Raw genomic sequence first — 18,392 nt, forward strand, 5'->3', positions numbered from 1 at the left:
CGTCCTCTTTGCATCGCTAGCTTTGGGGCGTGTCAGTGAAGAGGTGAGGTCGGTTATGGAGGGCTGCATTCTGGGGTCAGGTAGTTGACCATTTATTCTCGATGCTCTGTTAGGGGCTTCGTTGGCGGTGTCTTGAGTATGATTCTCTGGGATGGCGAGCAGTGGTACAGGGTTCTCATTCACATTTGGGTGTTGGTTGCTACCTTTCCTGTGTGTGTAGCATGTATTAACGCTTGCCTACAAGATTTCTTTGCGATCCAAGTGCCCTGGGTGCTGAATCTTAGACCGTTAAGGAAGTCCTTGTGACTCTTGGGTTTGAGGCTATTGCTAGATCGCTAAGTCTACGGACTTTAGAGGTGTAGGAAGCAGCTTAGGGTTCCTCTGGAAGTTGGATCTTCATTTGATTCCTTTTTTGAGGACCCTGACCTGGGTCTGTGTCTCTCCTTGGATGGGTGTAGACGGTTCGTTCTCACTCTAGCTGTTTGGGGTTCCGCGGGCCTCTCTCCGTAGAGGCTGGGGCTCTGTGAGAGATGCCTATTTGTTTGTGGCTTAAGCTTTCGATCCCTCTGACGGTCCCCTACTGGTCTTCTGACACATTTACACTGTTCCTGTAGACTCCAGGTATCTTCACCTGGGTTGGCGATATGGCCGAGGGGTCTCGCCTCTATGGTAGGGTGGTTTACCGTTGTTTCAGCCTTTCTCTTCTAGAGTGGGGGTAGGGTTCTTTGGGTTCGGAGTTACCTTAGTATTTCGAGCGACCTGTGGGTCCTTGGTGTCTTGCCATGTAAGGGTTTTAACCTTCTTGCGTTTCAGAATCCTGGAAGGGGAGTCGCAATGTAATGACTGGTTCCTCCATTACTGCAGCGGGAGGCTGAGGGTTTGATACTTATGGGGCTCCTGCTATATGTTGGATTCTGATATATGGATGTGGAGGGTCTGAGGACCTTCCCTTGAGAAGTGTTCCTTGTTTGTTTGAGGAGACAGCCGTGTAGCGGGTTTCGCACCCGAGCACAATGTCTATCCTGACTCATGGTAGCATACCGTTTGTAGTAACGGTCAGCGGTCTAACCGGGGACTTTGTTCCTACATTGACCCTTCTTTTCTCTTCCGGGAAGTCTGGGACTCTTGTCCTTGGTCTTGACTAGCCTTTGGGCTGGGACTAATATCCTAGAGGGAAGATTGGGGGACAGTTACTCTATGCAGGGTTGACCGTTTCTCTTTAGAGTCGGTTCTCTCCTTTGTGAGAGGTCTGATGGCCTCCTCTTCTCCACTGGCGTTTGGTACTGGAAAGGGGCTTCCTTGGAGCCGATATTCGGAAGGCTGTGAGCCCTTGGGAGGTTTGTAGTTGAATCCAGCTACAGCTATATTGCACTTTGAGGGTATAACCAGCTACAGCTTGTGCACTTTGATATGGGTGTTAGCAAGCTTTGAAATGCCTTCGGTGTTTGGGTTTAGCAACGGTGAGTCAGCTTTCTACCTGGAAACTGGTCATTGGGACTTCACGTTCAGCGGTTGGTGTTCCTTTTGATGAACTCTTTACTAGCTGCTGGGATAGTTATCCTATTTCTGCTGTCTCTGCTGTCTAGCTTGCAGATCTAGATTTAATATGAGGCAATGGGGAACTCATGATTTTCCTGGAGTACCTTGGGTATGGTACAGGGTCAGGGATATGAGGGTGTTCCTCGAGTCCTTTTTGGGACATGTTTCTCTTTCTCAGTCCTTGTGTTCTAGGGAGTACATCTCCCTGGGCGTTGCTATTGTATGACAACCATGAGTTGTTCTATGTTCTGCAAACTGGAATGATCCTTTTGGATTTTCATGTGATTCTGTTCTCCTTTTTGGGGGCAGATAGCGGTCCTGGTCTTGGCCGGGTACTTTCATGGGGGTCGTGATCCGCAGGGTTGACTCCTGGGAGGTTGTTTGGTCTTGGTGGATTCTGGGACTGAGTGGTTTAGTTCGGCTTTGCCGGCGGTGTAACTGATGTGCATTGTTGTCTATACTTTTCGGGTGTCGAGTAATCAGGCTGTGGTGCCTTTCGAAGGGGCCGCCTTTTGTACCCACCCGTTGTTTGCATTCAGGGTAATCTTTTCCCAAAAGTTATGAATGCAGCTGTAGACTCTTCCCTTTTAAGAAGAAAAACATAAATTATGCTTACCTGATAATTTAATTTCCATCATATAAGGCTTACCTTTATTTGGCAATTATTAAAAAGCTTTTTCACAGCCTTTAGATTGTTCCACAAATGTTTCTCTAACTATGGTGAAGTCTGAATTCTTCTAGGAGTCAACTGTACTGTTTAAGCATCATTATCACAGTATGTGTGTGTGTGTATGTATGTATGTATGTATATATATATATGTGTGTGTGTGTATATATATGTATGTATGTATATATATGTATGTATGTATATATATATATATGTGTGTGTGTGTGTGTGTGTATATATATATATATATATATATATAAACAAGTTAACGTCCAGCACCAATTCTGTCCTCGATAAGGGTGCAAGCAGCCGCTGTCTCACCTTGACAGGTATTAATATGCAAAATAGAAATGGCTGCAGCACTCCAAGTTGTTTTTTATAACATTTTTATTACAAGCAGTGAAATACAGGCGACGTTTCGGGCCTCTGCCCTTTCTCAAGCCAAGTGATTAGTACATAATCCAACTCCACCTTTTATAGGCAGTCCATGTGACACAACACAGGTGTAAATAATTACAATTGTGATAATACATATTCTTACAACAGAATAAAAATAATCAATAAACAGTGATTTTGTTTTATAATCATAACTATGCATTTTTTATATACAAAAAACCTTGTGATTTTCAATTTATGTAATTCTTTAAACACCTTCTTATTATTAAATATTTAGTGTTACTGTGAGGAAAATATAAAGTGACCTTAACAGTTCATTATCTTATCTGTGAATTATGTGAGATAATTTCATGTTAGTGATTTTTCATTACCATTTATTTATACTATTAAAAAAAAATTTATTTTATTAAAAACAGTAATCAAACTAACAACTAAATTCTAATCTTGCAAGATATGTTTTATCTCTGATGGATGTTAAACAGGGGAATGCATACACTCTAATATTATTTACTATATGTAAACCATAACAACAGCATTCAAAATAAGATCCTTGCATTTTTACAAACAACCTATTTTTTTATTATGTTATTCAGCACATCTCTTTTTTCAAGTTGTTCTCTTTTCTTTATGTGAATCTTGATCTAAATCATAAAAAGAAAGTTTACAGTAAATTATCATAATCAACTCATTATAGAAACAAAAACAGGTTATAGTCTTTATTTAAACCTTTAGGGTGCATACTTTCTAGTCTATTGATCCAAATAACCTCTCTCTGCTGTAGTTTTTTAACCCTATCCTGTCCCCTTCTCTGTATTGGAACATGTTCAAGGATTTGAAACCTTAACTGGTTAACATTATGGTTTTTCTCTTTAAAGTGTGCAGATACAGGTAAATCTGAAATGGCCTTACGTATGGTGTATTTGTGTTGTGTGAGTCTGTCTTTCATTTTTTGGGTAGTTTCCCCTATGTATATTAGTCCACAGGGACATTTTAGAGAATATATGACATGATCCGTTTGACAAGTAAACAAACCATTAATCCTATACTTTTTACCCGTGTATGGGTGGACAACCTCACTGCCTTTAATCACACAGCTACAATGTGAACAATTATAACAGGGAAAAGTGCCTTTCTTTTTTGAAAATGACATTCTTGTCTTACTACTACCTATGTCAGTTTTGATTAAATAATCCTTTAAGTTTTTAGGTCTTTTATATGATAGCAATGGAAAAGATTGAAATTCCTTTATATCCTGATAATTATTTTTTAAAATATGCCAATGTTTTTTGACAATACCAGATATCTGCTTACTATTGACATTGTATGTGCTTACAAATGGAATTCTCTCCATCTGTCTGTTTTTCAATGTTTTTTGTAAAAGTTGATTACGAGGGATTTGATTAACCTTTTTTAATTCATCATCTAATATTTTTATCGGGTAACCCCTTTGTTTAAATTTTTGTCCCATTTCAAGTAACCTTCTATTGCATACATCTTCATCACTCACTATTCGTTTAACACGAATGTATTGTGATTTCGGTAGAGATTTAATTGTATTTTCTGGATGACAACTTGTATATGATAGAAACATATTTTTATCAGTTTTTTTAACAAAAAGATCAGTTTTAAACTTATTTTCTTCTATTGCTACAGTCACATCCAGAAAATCAATGCATTTTCTATCATACTGCATAGTGAATTCAATATTAGCCGGGTTTGAATTAATTTGTTTTAGAAACACCTCAAGAGTATCTTCATTGCCTAACCATATCATAAATACATCGTCTATATAGCGCCACCATACGCAAGCATGCTGTTTAAACAGTTCACTAGAATAGATGAAATCATCTTCAAATGTGCCCATATATATGCCTGCGTATGGTGGCGCCATATTAGCACCCATAGCGGTGCCTCTCTTTTGCCGGTAGTACATGTCACCAAATAGAAAATAATTGTTGTTCAATACAAATGCCAATAATTCAATTATGAAATTAATTTGTGAACCTGTATATATTTGTTCCTTAACCAAGTATTGTTTCACTGATTGTACACCCCCTACATGGGGAATACTTGTATATAGATTCTTAACGTCTAAGGTGACTAGAATAGGGTTTTCTTGGCCATTTAGTTTAATCTCATTAAGCCTATTGAGGAATTCAGTAGAATCCTCCAAATAAGATGATAGTTTGGACACTATTGGTTTAAGTATTTTATCTAGAAAAGTGGCTATATTTGACAAGACTCAATCAACGCTTGCCACAATGGGGCGTCCCGGTGGGTTAATGAGGGACTTGTGGGGGTGTACAATCAGTGAAACAATACTTGGTTAAGGAACAAAATATGATATGGTTAGGCAATGAAGATACTCTTGAGGTGTTTCTAAAACAAATTAATTCAAACCCGGCTAATATTGAATTCACTATGCAGTATGATAGAAAATGCATTGATTTTCTGGATGTGACTGTAGCAATAGAAGGAAATAAGTTTAAAACTGATCTTTTTGTTAAAAAAACTGATAAAAATACGTTTCTATCATATACAAGTTGTCATCCAGAAAATACAATTAAATCTCTACCGAAATCACAATACATTCGTGTTAAACGAATAGTGAGTGATGAAGATGTATGCAATAGAAGGTTACTTGAAATGGGACAAAAATTTAAACAAAGGGGTTACCCGATAAAAATATTAGATGATGAATTAAAAAAGGTTAATCAAATCCCTCGTAATCAACTTTTACAAAAAACATTGAAAAACAGACAGATGGAGAGAATTCCATTTGTAAGCACATACAATGTCAATAGTAAGCAGATATCTGGTATTGTCAAAAAACATTGGCATATTTTAAAAAATAATTATCAGGATATAAAGGAATTTCAATCTTTTCCATTGCTATCATATAAAAGACCTAAAAACTTAAAGGATTATTTAATCAAAACTGACATAGGTAGTAGTAAGACAAGAATGTCATTTTCAAAAAAGAAAGGCACTTTTCCCTGTTATAATTGTTCACATTGTAGCTGTGTGATTACAGGCAGTGAGGTTGTCCACCCATACACGGGTAAAAAGTATAGGATTAATGGTTTGTTTACTTGTCAAACGGATCATGTCATATATTCTCTAAAATGTCCCTGTGGACTAATATACATAGGGGAAACTACCCAAAAAATGAAAGACAGACTCACACAACACAAATACACCATACGTAAGGCCATTTCAGATTTACCTGTATCTGCACACTTTAAAGAGAAAAACCATAATGTTAACCAGTTAAGGTTTCAAATCCTTGAACATGTTCCAATACAGAGAAGGGGACAGGATAGGGTTAAAAAACTACAGCAGAGAGAGGTTATTTGGATCAATAGACTAGAAAGTATGCACCCTAAAGGTTTAAATAAAGACTATAACCTGTTTTTGTTTCTATAATGAGTTGATTATGATAATTTACTGTAAACTTTCTTTTTATGATTTAGATCAAGATTCACATAAAGAAAAGAGAACAACTTGAAAAAAGAGATGTGCTGAATAACATAATAAAAAAATAGGTTGTTTGTAAAAATGCAAGGATCTTATTTTGAATGCTGTTGTTATGGTTTACATATAGTAAATAATATTAGAGTGTATGCATTCCCCTGTTTAACATCCATCAGAGATAAAACATATCTTGCAAGATTAGAATTTAGTTGTTAGTTTGATTACTGTTTTTAATAAAATAAAAAAATTTTTAATAGTATAAATAAATGGTAATGAAAAATCACTAACATGAAATTATCTCACATAATTCACAGATAAGATAATGAACTGTTAAGGTCACTTTATATTTTCCTCACAGTAACACTAAATATTTAATAATAAGAAGGTGTTTAAAGAATTACATAAATTGAAAATCACAAGGTTTTTTGTATATAAAAAATGCATAGTTATGATTATAAAACAAAATCACTGTTTATTGATTATTTTTATTCTGTTGTAAGAATATGTATTATCACAATTGTAATTATTTACACCTGTGTTGTGTCACATGGACTGCCTATAAAAGGTGGAGTTGGATTATGTACTAATCACTTGGCTTGAGAAAGGGCAGAGGCCCGAAACGTCGCCTGTATTTCACTGCTTGTAATAAAAATGTTATAAAAAACAACTTGGAGTGCTGCAGCCATTTCTATTTTGCATATATATATATATATATATATATATATATATATATATATATATATATATATATATATATATATATATATATATATATTTATAGATCCACGCTCGCTGGACTTTGAAGGGGACAGCTTATTGCACACAATAATATAAATAAATAAATATATATATATATATATATTATTGCTTAATTACAGTTTTGTATGTGTCTTTCACTTGTCTGCTCATTAAACTAACCACTTTGGAAAAGAGTCTGCAGTTCCTCGTTTTTCTTTGTTCTAATACACTATATATATATATATATATTATTGCTTAATTACAGTTTTGTATGGCTTCTTAGAGGGACAATCTACACCTTAGTTAACTAAAAGTCTTACATTAAATTAAGCAGCAAATAGCCTCCTGCACCCCTTTCTATATCCTGAAACAGGAATGTTAAAGTTATTTTAAAATTTATATTGTTTCTGCCCACTTTGAAATGTTTGCCAAGCTCAGCCCACTGATGAAATCACGATCTGGGCTACATTTAGGCCCTCTGCTGAATAGCATCGACTGTCTGTTGAATCCAACTAGTGAGCCTTTTCTGATTGCATGCCATATGCAGCCCAGATCTTGATGTCATCAGTGGGCTGAGCTTGGCAGCCATTTCAAAGTGGCCAGAAACCATGTTCATTTTAAAATAATTTTTTTTTTTTACTATTCCTGCTGCATGATATAGGAAAGATGCAGGAGGCTATTTGCAGCTTAATCTAAGGTAAGACTTTATGATGGCTAAGGTGTAGACCATTTAAAGTGTATAACTTAATTTCATATCTCCTGGGGTAAAAAAAATCATTAGGATACAGACTAAATCAGAAAATCATAATAAAAACATGGCATGTTGTAGCTAATGAATAAATCTGAATATGAGAACTATATAAATGCAGGATATAATAGAAGAGGAGGACCTGAGTGAAGATATAGAGGAAAAGGATATAAGCGAGGAAGATGTAAGCAAGAAACTTGACATGGACCAAATGACAGATATAAAAGAGAAAGTTGTGGAGAAAGTGAGCAAAGAAAATGCTAGAAATCACGTAAGTGAGGAACACATGGAAGAGCAGATCAAGGATAATCTGAATGAAGCACACATTAAAGATCATGCCAAGGCCATTACAGAAAGGAGTGAAAGGTAGGTTCAGGGCACTGGTCCATGAAACACATAAAATAAATTAATGTAACCATTGCAGAGAATTGTTCCTAGTATTCATTTCTGTAAACCATGTCATGCAGGCAAAGTCATTTAGATGAGGAATCGGTATCTTTGTCTGAGGAGTCATCCAGTCATAAGATTGATCCCCCTGAAACTGTTGTGGATTTCCCTAATTTAGTTGAAAATTACTCCAAACCTACTGAGGCTACACAAAAATTTGATGAAGAGACATCTAAGTTAGAAGATGCAGGGAAAGAGAGAGCTTTAGAGGAGGAAATCATGCAGAGACCACAACATCTGAGAGAGTCATTGAGGCTTCAGGAAGAAAAGGACTCTAGACTTCTGCGAGAGCAACATGAAAGCAACCTCAGGTATCCAGCATTACCAATTATAGTACTTTGTTAGAGCAGGGTTTCTCAAGTTCCTAGAAAAAAATATATTTTGATGGCAGTAATGAACCAAAAGAAAGAATAAGTTTAATTAGTTCTTAGGATAGCTTTAATTTGGTTAAGCACATTATTACAGAAAAGGGTGATTGATTAGTGGAATAAACTTCCTCAAGAGGTAGTAATGACACACACTGTGGGGGACTTTAAGAATGCCTGTGACAAGCATAAGGCTATCCTACGAAATAATAGATACGTTTATACTTTTAGGATATATCAGGCAGACTTGCCTTTAATATCCATATCTACTAACCTTACTAAATAGTGTAAAATTACCCAAAAATTTTCTTACCCTTACCAGTGTTGTCCCAACAAGTCAATCTTCAGTATTGGCCTTATATTAAGTTTACTTTCTTTATATGGGACCTTATGTCTATGGCCCGGATATTCAAAGATTCTCCAGCTTAGAGAGATATTGTAGTTCAGACTTCACAAAGGCTGAATTCACTGAATTTTCAAAAGAAAAAGGGTGGAACTCTCTCATTTATGTATGTGAAGCAGAGACAAGCCTAGTGCAATATAGCACTGCGTGATATAAGAATTTTGTTACACTTAAACTTTGTGCATTTGATAGTACAATACATTTTAGATTGGGTCCTTTCAGAATTATTGCATTTAAGCTTTGTACTTTCTCATTTATATTGTATTACATTTTAAATTTTGATCTAGCAGTGATTTTACACATTCTGATTATGCTTTGAAAGTTTCTCTGTTACTTTAATAACTTAGGACCGTACTTTGTATATTTCTGTGTAACTATTTCTAATTACATTGCACTTTGTATTTTCTCCTTTGTTACTGACAGTTTCAGAAAATGACAGAGCCGTTCCCTGGACTGAACAGGGGAACAGTGTATGTCTGAAACTCTCTCACAAGTCTTATGAAATTTTGTAAGCATTTTAAACAAGCTGGTCTCACTGGTTTGTCTCACCAGCTGTATGCAGGTGAAGTTTGCTCACAATTCATTATACACGTATTTTAACTAACAGAAAAGTAATGTATACTAAAATATAGACAAAAGCAAGTTAAATTGTAGTGAAAACATTTGTTGAATTTGGAATTTATGCAAACAAAGCCTTTATCAGCCACAGGGGTTCTCCAGTTACCTTCTCTCTATCTCTATTCTCTATGTGAAATTTTGTATTCCAGACAGCTTCATTACTTTCTATGGAAGTCATCGCTCATCCCCGTTCCTTCCCTTTTTGTTAGACAATTCAGTGAGTTTTGCCCATTTGAAGTCTGTACTATAATCTCTCTCCAAACTAGAGAATGTTTGATTATCTGGCCCATATAAAGTAATGTCGCTCTCTGGGAAACTAAAGCTGACAGGTTTTTAGTTTTAATTCAAATAAGACATGAAAAGTCAAATCTATTTTGTAAAAGATACACATAAATATACAAAGTATGAGCCTAATTTGTTAAAGGTACAAAAAAAACTGTTAAGGCATAATCAGAGTTTGTAAAATCACAATCCTAAATACACTGCTGTATACAAAATACAAAGTGCAAAGCTTAAATGTAATACAAATTTGATCTGAAGTATAAAGTGATATAAAATAAAAAGCACAAAGTGTAAATGCAGCAGAACTGACATGTCATGAGCAGAGAGGTTGTGAATATCAGGGCCTATGTGAGAAAGAAAGCAGGGCAGGGATCTCTTTTTAAGGTGGGGGTCTAGCGAACAGTCTTGAGAGATTGAATAACAAGCTTGTGGACACCCTTAGAGGTGTTGCAGTGTTGGTTTCTTGGTTACACAAACAGCAGCCTATAACTTTCTATCACTCAGGACCTTGAGGGAAACACTGGAACTAGAAATGCAGAAGGAGGAAGCCAGAATGAGAGAGATTCAGACAGAAAGACTTCAAATGCTAGAATCTGAACTAAGAATAGAAAGAGAGACAGAGGAAAAAAGAATAAGGTGAGAACTAGAGGGATTTGGATTTTGTGTAGTCATCTTGTCTTACTGTACTCAACATCAGGCCTGGTAGACCAAATCTTTCACCTACAAGTCAAAAGTGGTGTCCACTTCAAGCAAATCCCATATATTACATGCTCCACATACCATATCCATACCAGACCTAAATCATACTTCACTCACAAAGCAACCATGCTACCATACATAGGGCCACCCTTTAAACTAGAAGTGATCCATTCCAAGACCACACCTACTCCTCTCTTCATTCTTAGATCTTTTATCTTGGTTTAATAATTAAACCAGGTATGCATTTTCACCAAAATTTTGTTAAGACTTGTTGCTGTCATTTTTTTTTAGAGAACGTGAGGAAGCTCTTCATGAAGATCTGCATAGAGCAGCAGAGCAACTTAAGACCTCCTTGGAGGAATTAGGGCTGCAGTTGAACACTTCCTTGAAAGAGAAAATAAAGAGTGAAACTGAAGCATCTTTGAAAGAGGAAAGAAATATTCTGCTAAAAGAAAGAGAAACCTTAATCAGTGAACTTAGGGAGACCCTAAAACTACAGACTAAAGAGGTCAGTTTTAGTATCATTAGTAGAATGGAAGGGGAGTAATTTACTCTTTTTTTTTTTTTTTATTTAACAATAAAAGCAATAGTCTGGTGGGCAGAAAAATAACAAATCCACTTATAAGAGTTGGACAACTTTAGCCTAATTTTTTTTGCTCTCTATGGTAGTTAGTGAGAAATTCTTCTGTGATTTTACTTTTACTTTCTCTTGTTTTTTTTAAGGCCCCACATAATGAGTAAGCAGTTCCTTGCCAACTTTGATTGGTTGGCCCTCAAATGTTTTCTGTGACTCCCCATTACAACCTCTGGAAGAATGATTAAATGTTTGAGCGGTTAATAGATTTATTGCTAAATTATTAGAAATTGAAAAGGTGCCAGCATGCTAGAGGTTCTTTTATAGGTCCAAATAACTCTGCCTGGAGCAGGGTGAGTTTTCTTGATCAGACTACAACATGCTCTCTAGAATCACTTTTTCTTATACTGGTAAATAAGGAGAATATCTGTTGTCGTTTAAGAGCCAGATACGAGTGAAGCGCAATTTAACGCTTCTGCTCAAGCGTTAATTGAGCTAGAAGTAAGTTTTTGTGCTTGTCGGGGTGCGCTCATATTATGTGTTGAAAGTAAACTGTTTTCATGCTCTCGCTAATCCAACAAGCTCAAAAATCCGAAGTTGGAATATTCTGTGTGCGTTCGCATATTCCCCCTATAGAAGTCAATAGAGAAAAAAAAAATGAACACCCCACTCTTGCAAAACCGATCGCATATTCTCATTTGTGCTAACCCGACATAAAAATATGAATATTTGACATTCCAGTGTTCTTCAAATAACAGTGTATATTTATACAAATATCTAATGATTTTTTGGTACACTATACATCTGTGCCTAAATATATACATGATTATTTTTTTTTTTTTTTTATTGTTAATTTTTTTATTGAGGACATGAAGTTAATAACATACATCATACATGAAGTAAGCATTATAAAGATATTCACATCATATCTGAGAGAGATGGGTAAGGTCCTCATTTTACATCCCCTTATAACCATATGTTAGGTCGCTCTTGGACCAAAGTTGATAGTCTTGTTAAAGTCCAGGGGTTATTGGAAAGCATAACAGTGAGTAAACATAAAAAACAAGAAACTAAAGAAAAATACAAAAAACAAAGGTCGCTCCCAGGCCGCACACCCAGCATAAATATAATTCTCCTGTATAACGCTTTAGCAAAACATTCAAACAATCAGACTGCAAGGAAGAGAGACCTAGCCATATATGTGGATACTAGATGTATAAGCATATGTTAGTTTCAAGTGAACTTTAGAGTGATGTGATTTATAATGAATATAGTGTTGTGTGAGTTGCTAAAATAATATCTTTTTCGTTTTGTTTTGGGGGTAGTGAAATTTAGCTGTCTGCCAGCGTGGGCAAGATATATAATCAAATGCTATGGGCATAGATTGACCTCATTAGGATTATGACAGCGGTGCATAAGGTAGAGGGGAATAGGATTCTGCGCAATAACCGTATTACCTTGTATATTGTGATTGGTAGGTACTGCCCACGGCCCCGGCCGCTGGCCATGAGGCAGGTCTCCTACTTTGTTGAGAAGGTACAAGCTACATATATCTCCCGTCTGTACTGTTGAGCCTACCTCTGTGGGTTATCATGAAGAGCTGTAAATTAAACTGTATGAATAACAATATGCTGCTAAAAATACATCTGTAATCTAGTTTGATAATCAGGAATATCAAGCTTCTGAATAGGCATAACAAAACATGCAACATTAGAGCATCTATAGAATGCTTCATTTATAAGGATGAAAACAACTTTTAGAGTTTAGATAACCAGAGCAAACAGAGAATACATATATGGCATCATACATTCTTTAAATTAACCCCCACTGTCCACATCTCTTCCAATGACGTGTAATGGGGGACAAGATGAAGGTATAAAAGTTTTCAGAGCTCCCATCTTGTGGAGCGTGGCAGAGAGTTCCACAAGATGGGAGCCAGTCTGGAGAAGTCCTGTAAACGGGAGTGTGATGAGGTGACAAGAGAGGAGGAGAGTAGGAGGTCATGAGCAGAGGGAAGGGGACGGGAGGGAGAGTATCTGGAGACAAGGTCTGAGATGTAGGGGGGAGCAGTGCAGTTGAGGGCTTTGTATGTAAGAGTGAGAGTTTTGTGTTTGATCCTAGAGGCAAGAGGAAGCCAGTGAAGGGATTGGCAGAGAGGCGCAGCAGATGAAGAGCGACGTGTAAGGAAGATGAGTCTGGCAGAGGCATTCATTTAACAGCTTCAAGTGCTCCCTAAAGACTCTACTGTTTAGGGATGCATACAACCTACACTAACCTTTCCTAATACCAGTTCTTCTCCTCCACTGCAATCCCCTGAACCCTCTTAGCATGTAAGCCTAAAAGTCCAGCTGTTTGTAGATCACCTTCTTAAGAGCTGACTACAACAGTGCAACTTTTGGCAGGGCCCTCTACCCTATAATTGTTTTGTTGTACTCCCCCTTTTGTTTATAGCGCTGCGGAATCTGTTGGCGCTCTACAAATAACCGATAATAATAATAATAATGTTAATACATATAAAATATAAATTCATATGTACACACACACATATACATACACACACACACACACACACATATATACATATATATATATATATATATATATATATATATATATATATATATATATACATACATACAGTTTCCCACAAAAGTGAGTACACCCCTCACATTTTTGTAAATATTTTATTATATCTTTTCATGTGACAACACTGAAAAAATGACACTTTGCTACAATGTAAAGTAGTTAGTGTACAGCCTGTATAACTGTGTACATTTGCTGTCCCCTCAAAATAACTCAACACACATCCATTAATGTCTAAACCCTTGGCAACAAAAGTGAGTACACCCCTAAGTGGAAATGTCCATATTGGGCCCAAAGTGTCAATATTTCTTTCATGTAATTAGCAAGAGTCCATGAGCTAGTGACGTATGGGATATACATTCCTACCAGGAGGGGCAAAGTTTCCCAAACCTTAAAATGCCTATAAATACACCCCTCACCACACCCACAATTCAGTTTTACAAACTTTGCCTCCGATGGAGGTGGTGAAGTAAGTTTGTGCTAGATTCTACGTTGATATGCGCTCCGCAGCAAGTTGGAGCCCAGTTTTCCTCTCAGCGTGCAGTGAATGTCAGAGGGATGTGAGGAGAGTATTGCCTATTTGAATGCAGTGATCTCCTTCTACGGGGTCTATTTCATAGGTTCTCTGTTATCGGTCGTAGAGATTCATCTCTTACCTCCCTTTTCAGATCGACGATATACTCTTATATACCATTACCTCTGCTGATTCTCGTTTCAGTACTGGTTTGGCTTTCTACAAACATGTAGATGAGTGTCCTGGGGTAAGTAAATCTTATTTTCTGTGACACTCTAAGCTATGGTTGGGCACTTTGTTTATAAAGTTCTAAATATATGTATTCAAACATTTATTTGCCTTGACTCAGAATGTTCAACTTTCCTTATTTTTCAGACAGTCAGTTTCATATTTGGGATAATGCATTTGAATTAATCATTTTTTTCTTACCTTTAAAAATTTGACTCTTTTTTCCCTGTGGGCTGTTAGGCTCGCGGGGGCTGAAAATGCTTCATTTTATTGCGTCATTCTTGGCGCGGACTTTTTTGGCGCAAAAATTCTTTTCCGTTTCCGGCGTCATACGTGTCGCCGGAAGTTGCGTCATTTTTTTTTTACGTTATTTTGCGCCAAAAATGTCGGCGTTCCGGATGTGGCGTCATTTTTGGCGCCAAAAGCATTTTAGGCGCCAAATAATGTGGGCGTCTGATTTGGCGCTAAAAAATATGGGCGTCGCTTTTGTCTCCACATTATTTTAGTCTCATTTTTCATTGCTTCTGGTTGCTAGAAGCTTGTTCTTTGGCATTTTTTCCCATTCCTGAAACTGTCATTTAAGGAATTTGATCAATTTTGCTTTATATGTTGTTTTTTTGTCTTACATATTGCAAGATGTCTCACGTTGCATCTGAGTCAGAAGATACTACAGGAAAATCGCTGTCTAGTGCTGGAGCTACCAAGCTAAGTGTATCTGCTATAATTTTTGGTATCTGTTCCTCCAGCTGTTGTTTGTATTGCATGTCATGACAAACTTATTAATGCAGATAAAATTTCCTTTAGTACTGTTACATTACCTGTTGCTGTTCCGTCAGCATCTAATTTTCAGAGTGTTCCTGATAAACATATGAGATTTTATTTTTTAAATCCATTAAGAAGGCTATGTCTGTTATTTCTCCTTCTAGTTTACATAAAAGTCTTTTAAAACTTCTCTTTTTTCAGATGAATTTTTAAAATGAACATCATCATTCTGATACTGATAAATCTTTGTATTTGTTCAAGATGGAATTTATTCGTTCTTTATTTAAAGAAGTATTAATTGCATTAGAAATAGAGGATTCTGGTCCTCTTGATACTAAATCTAAACGTTTAAATAAGGTTTTTAAATCTCCTGTAGTTATTCCAGAAGTGTTTAATCTCCCTGATGCTATTTCTGAAGTAATTTCCAGGGAATGGAATAATTTGGGTAATTCTTTTACTCCTTCTAAACGTTTAAGCAATTATATCCTGTGCCATCTGACAGATTAGAGTTTTTTTGGGACAAAATCCCTAAGGTTATGGGGCTGTCTCTACTCCTGCTAAATGTACTACTGTTCCTACGGCAGATAGTACTTTATTTAAGGAAAATTGAATCCTTTCTAAGAAAAGCTTACTTATGTTCAGGTAATCTTCTTAGACCTGCTATATTTTTAGCGGATGTTGCTGCAGCTTCAACTGTTTGTTAGAAGCTTTAGCGCAACAAGTAACAGATCATAATTTTATAGCATTATTATTATTCTATAACATGCTAATAATTTTATTGGTGATACCATCTTTTGATATCATTAGAGTTGATGTCAGGTATATGTCTCTAGCTATTTTAGCTAGAAAAGCTTTATGGATTAAACTTGGAATGCTGATATGTCTTCTAAGTCAACTTTGCTTTCCCTTTCTTTCCAGGGTATTAAATTATTATCTCAATTGTTTCTGGAAGGAAGGGAACTTTTTTACCAAAGGATAAAAAATCTAAGGTAAATTTAGGTCTAATAGTCTTTTTCGTTCCTTTCCTCACAACAAGGAACAAAAGCCTGATCCTTCATCCTCAGGAGCGGTATCAGTTTGGAAACTATTTCCAGTTTGGAATATATCCAAACCTTATAGAAATCTATAGCCAGCTCCTAAGTACCCATGAAGGTGCGGCCCTTATTCCAGCTCAGCTGGTATGGGGCAGATTACGTTTTCTTCAAAGAAATTTGGATCAATTCCGTTCTCAATCTCTGGTTTCAGAACATTGTTTCAGAAAGGTACAGAATTGGCTTCAAGTTAAGGCCTCCTGCTAAGAGATTTTTTTCTTTCCCGTGTCTCAGTTAACACAGCAAAGGCTCAGCATTTCTGAAATGTGTTTCAGATCTAGAGTTGGCTGGAGTAATTATGCCAGTTCCAGTTCTGGAACAGGGGCTGGGGTTTTATTTTATCTCTTCATTGTACCAAAGAAGGTCAATTCCTTCAGACCAGTTCCGGATCTATCAATATTGAATCGTTATGTAAGGATACCAACATTCAAGATGGTTACTGTAGGACTATCCTGCCTTTTGTTTAGCAAGGGCATTATATGTCTACAATAGATTTACAGGATGTGTATCTGCATATTCCGATTCATCCAGATCACTTTTAGTGTCTGAGATTCTCTTTTTAGACAAGCATTACCAGTTTTGTGGCTCTACCGTTTGGCCTAGCCTCAGTTCCAAGAATTTTTTTTTTCAAAGGTTCTCGGTGCCCTTCTTTCTGTAATCAGAGAACAGGGTTTTGGTATTTCCTTATTTGGGCGATATCTTGGTACTTGCTCAGTCTTCTCATTTTCGAAGAATCTCATACGAATCGACTTGTGTTGTTTCTTCAAGTTCATGGTTGGAGGATCAATTCACCAAAAAGTTCATTAATTCCTCAGACAAGGGTAACCTTTCTGGGTTTCCAGATAGATTCAGTGTCCATGACTCTGTCTTTAACAGACAAGAGACGTCTAAAATTGATTTCAGCTTGTCGAAACCTTCAGTCACAATCATTCCCTTCGGTAGCCTTATGCATGGAAATTCTAGGTCTTATGACTACTGCATCGGACGCGATCCCCTTTGCTCGTTTTCACATGCGACCTCTTCAGCTCTGTATGCTGAATCAATGGTGCAAGGATTACACAAAGATATCTCAATTAATATCTTTAAAACCGATTGTACGACACTCTCTAACGTGGTGGACAGATCACCATCGTTTAATTCAGGGGGCTTCTTTTGTGCTTCCGACCTGGACTGTAATTTCAACAGATGCAAGTCTCACAGGTTGGGGAGCTGTGTGGGGATCTCTGACGGCACAAGGAGTTTGGGAATCTCAGGAGGTGAGATTACCGATCAATATTTTGGAACTCCGTGCAATTTTCAGAGCTCTTCAGTCTTGGCCTCTTCTAAAGAGAGAATCGTTCATTTGTTTTCAGACAGACAATGTCACAACTGTGGCATACATCAATCATCAAGGAGGGACTCACAGTCCTCTGGCTATGAAAGAAGTATCTCGAATTTTGGTTTGGGCGGAATCCAGCTCCTGTCTAATCTCTGCGGTTCATATCCCAGGTATGGACAATTGGAAAGCGGATTATCTCAGTCGCCAAACGTTGCACCTGGGCGAATGGTCTCTTCACCCAGAGGTATTTCCTCAGATTGTTCAAATGTGGGAACTCCCAGAAATAGATCTGATGGCTTCTCATCTAAACAAGAAACTTCCCTGGTATCTGTCCGGATCCCGGGATCCTCGGGCGGAGGCAGTGGATGCATTATCTCTTCCTTTCAAGTGTCATCCTGCCTATATCTTTCCGCCTCTAGTTCTTCCAAGGGTATTCTCCAATATTCTAAAGGAATGCTCGTTTGTCCTGCTGGTAGCTCCAGCATGGCCTCACAGGTTTTGGTATGCGGATCTTGTCCGGATGGCCTCTTGCCAGCTGTGGACTCTTCCGTTAAGACCAGTCTTTCTGTCTCAAAACCTTAATTTTAAGGTATGGAGTTTGAACGCTTGATTGTTGGTCAAAGAGGTTTCTCTGACTCTGTGATTGATACTATGTGACAGGCTCGTAAATTTGTATCTAGAGAGATATATTATAGAGTCTGGAAGACTTATATTTCTTAGTGTCTTTCTCATCTTTTTTCTTGGCATTCTTTTTGAATACCGAGAATTTTACAGTTTCTTCAGGATGGTTTAGATAAAGGTTTGTCCGCAAGTTCCTTGAAAGACAAATCTCTGCTCTTTCTGTTCTTTTTCACAGAAGGTTTGCTAATCTTCCTGATATTTATTGTTTTGTACAACCTTTGGTTCGTATAAAACCTGTCTTTAAGTCGATTTCTCCTCCTTGGAG

General features: G+C 37.0%; 1 protein-coding gene across 1 annotated transcript in view; it reads left to right on the forward strand.

Annotated features, from left to right (window-relative positions):
* The window catches only part of LOC128653403 (centrosomal protein of 164 kDa-like), a 262,023-nt gene that overhangs the window by 60,787 nt on the left and 182,844 nt on the right, over positions 1-18,392 (forward strand). The window contains exons 14-17 of the mRNA XM_053706655.1: positions 7,684-7,928; positions 8,030-8,320; positions 10,182-10,313; positions 10,668-10,884. Of these exons, the coding sequence (XP_053562630.1) occupies positions 7,684-7,928; positions 8,030-8,320; positions 10,182-10,313; positions 10,668-10,884 (885 nt within the window). The remainder of the gene's footprint in view (positions 1-7,683; positions 7,929-8,029; positions 8,321-10,181; positions 10,314-10,667; positions 10,885-18,392) is intronic.

This window comes from Bombina bombina, chromosome 3 (assembly GCF_027579735.1).
Source record: "Bombina bombina isolate aBomBom1 chromosome 3, aBomBom1.pri, whole genome shotgun sequence".
NCBI lineage: Eukaryota > Metazoa > Chordata > Amphibia > Anura > Bombinatoridae > Bombina > Bombina bombina.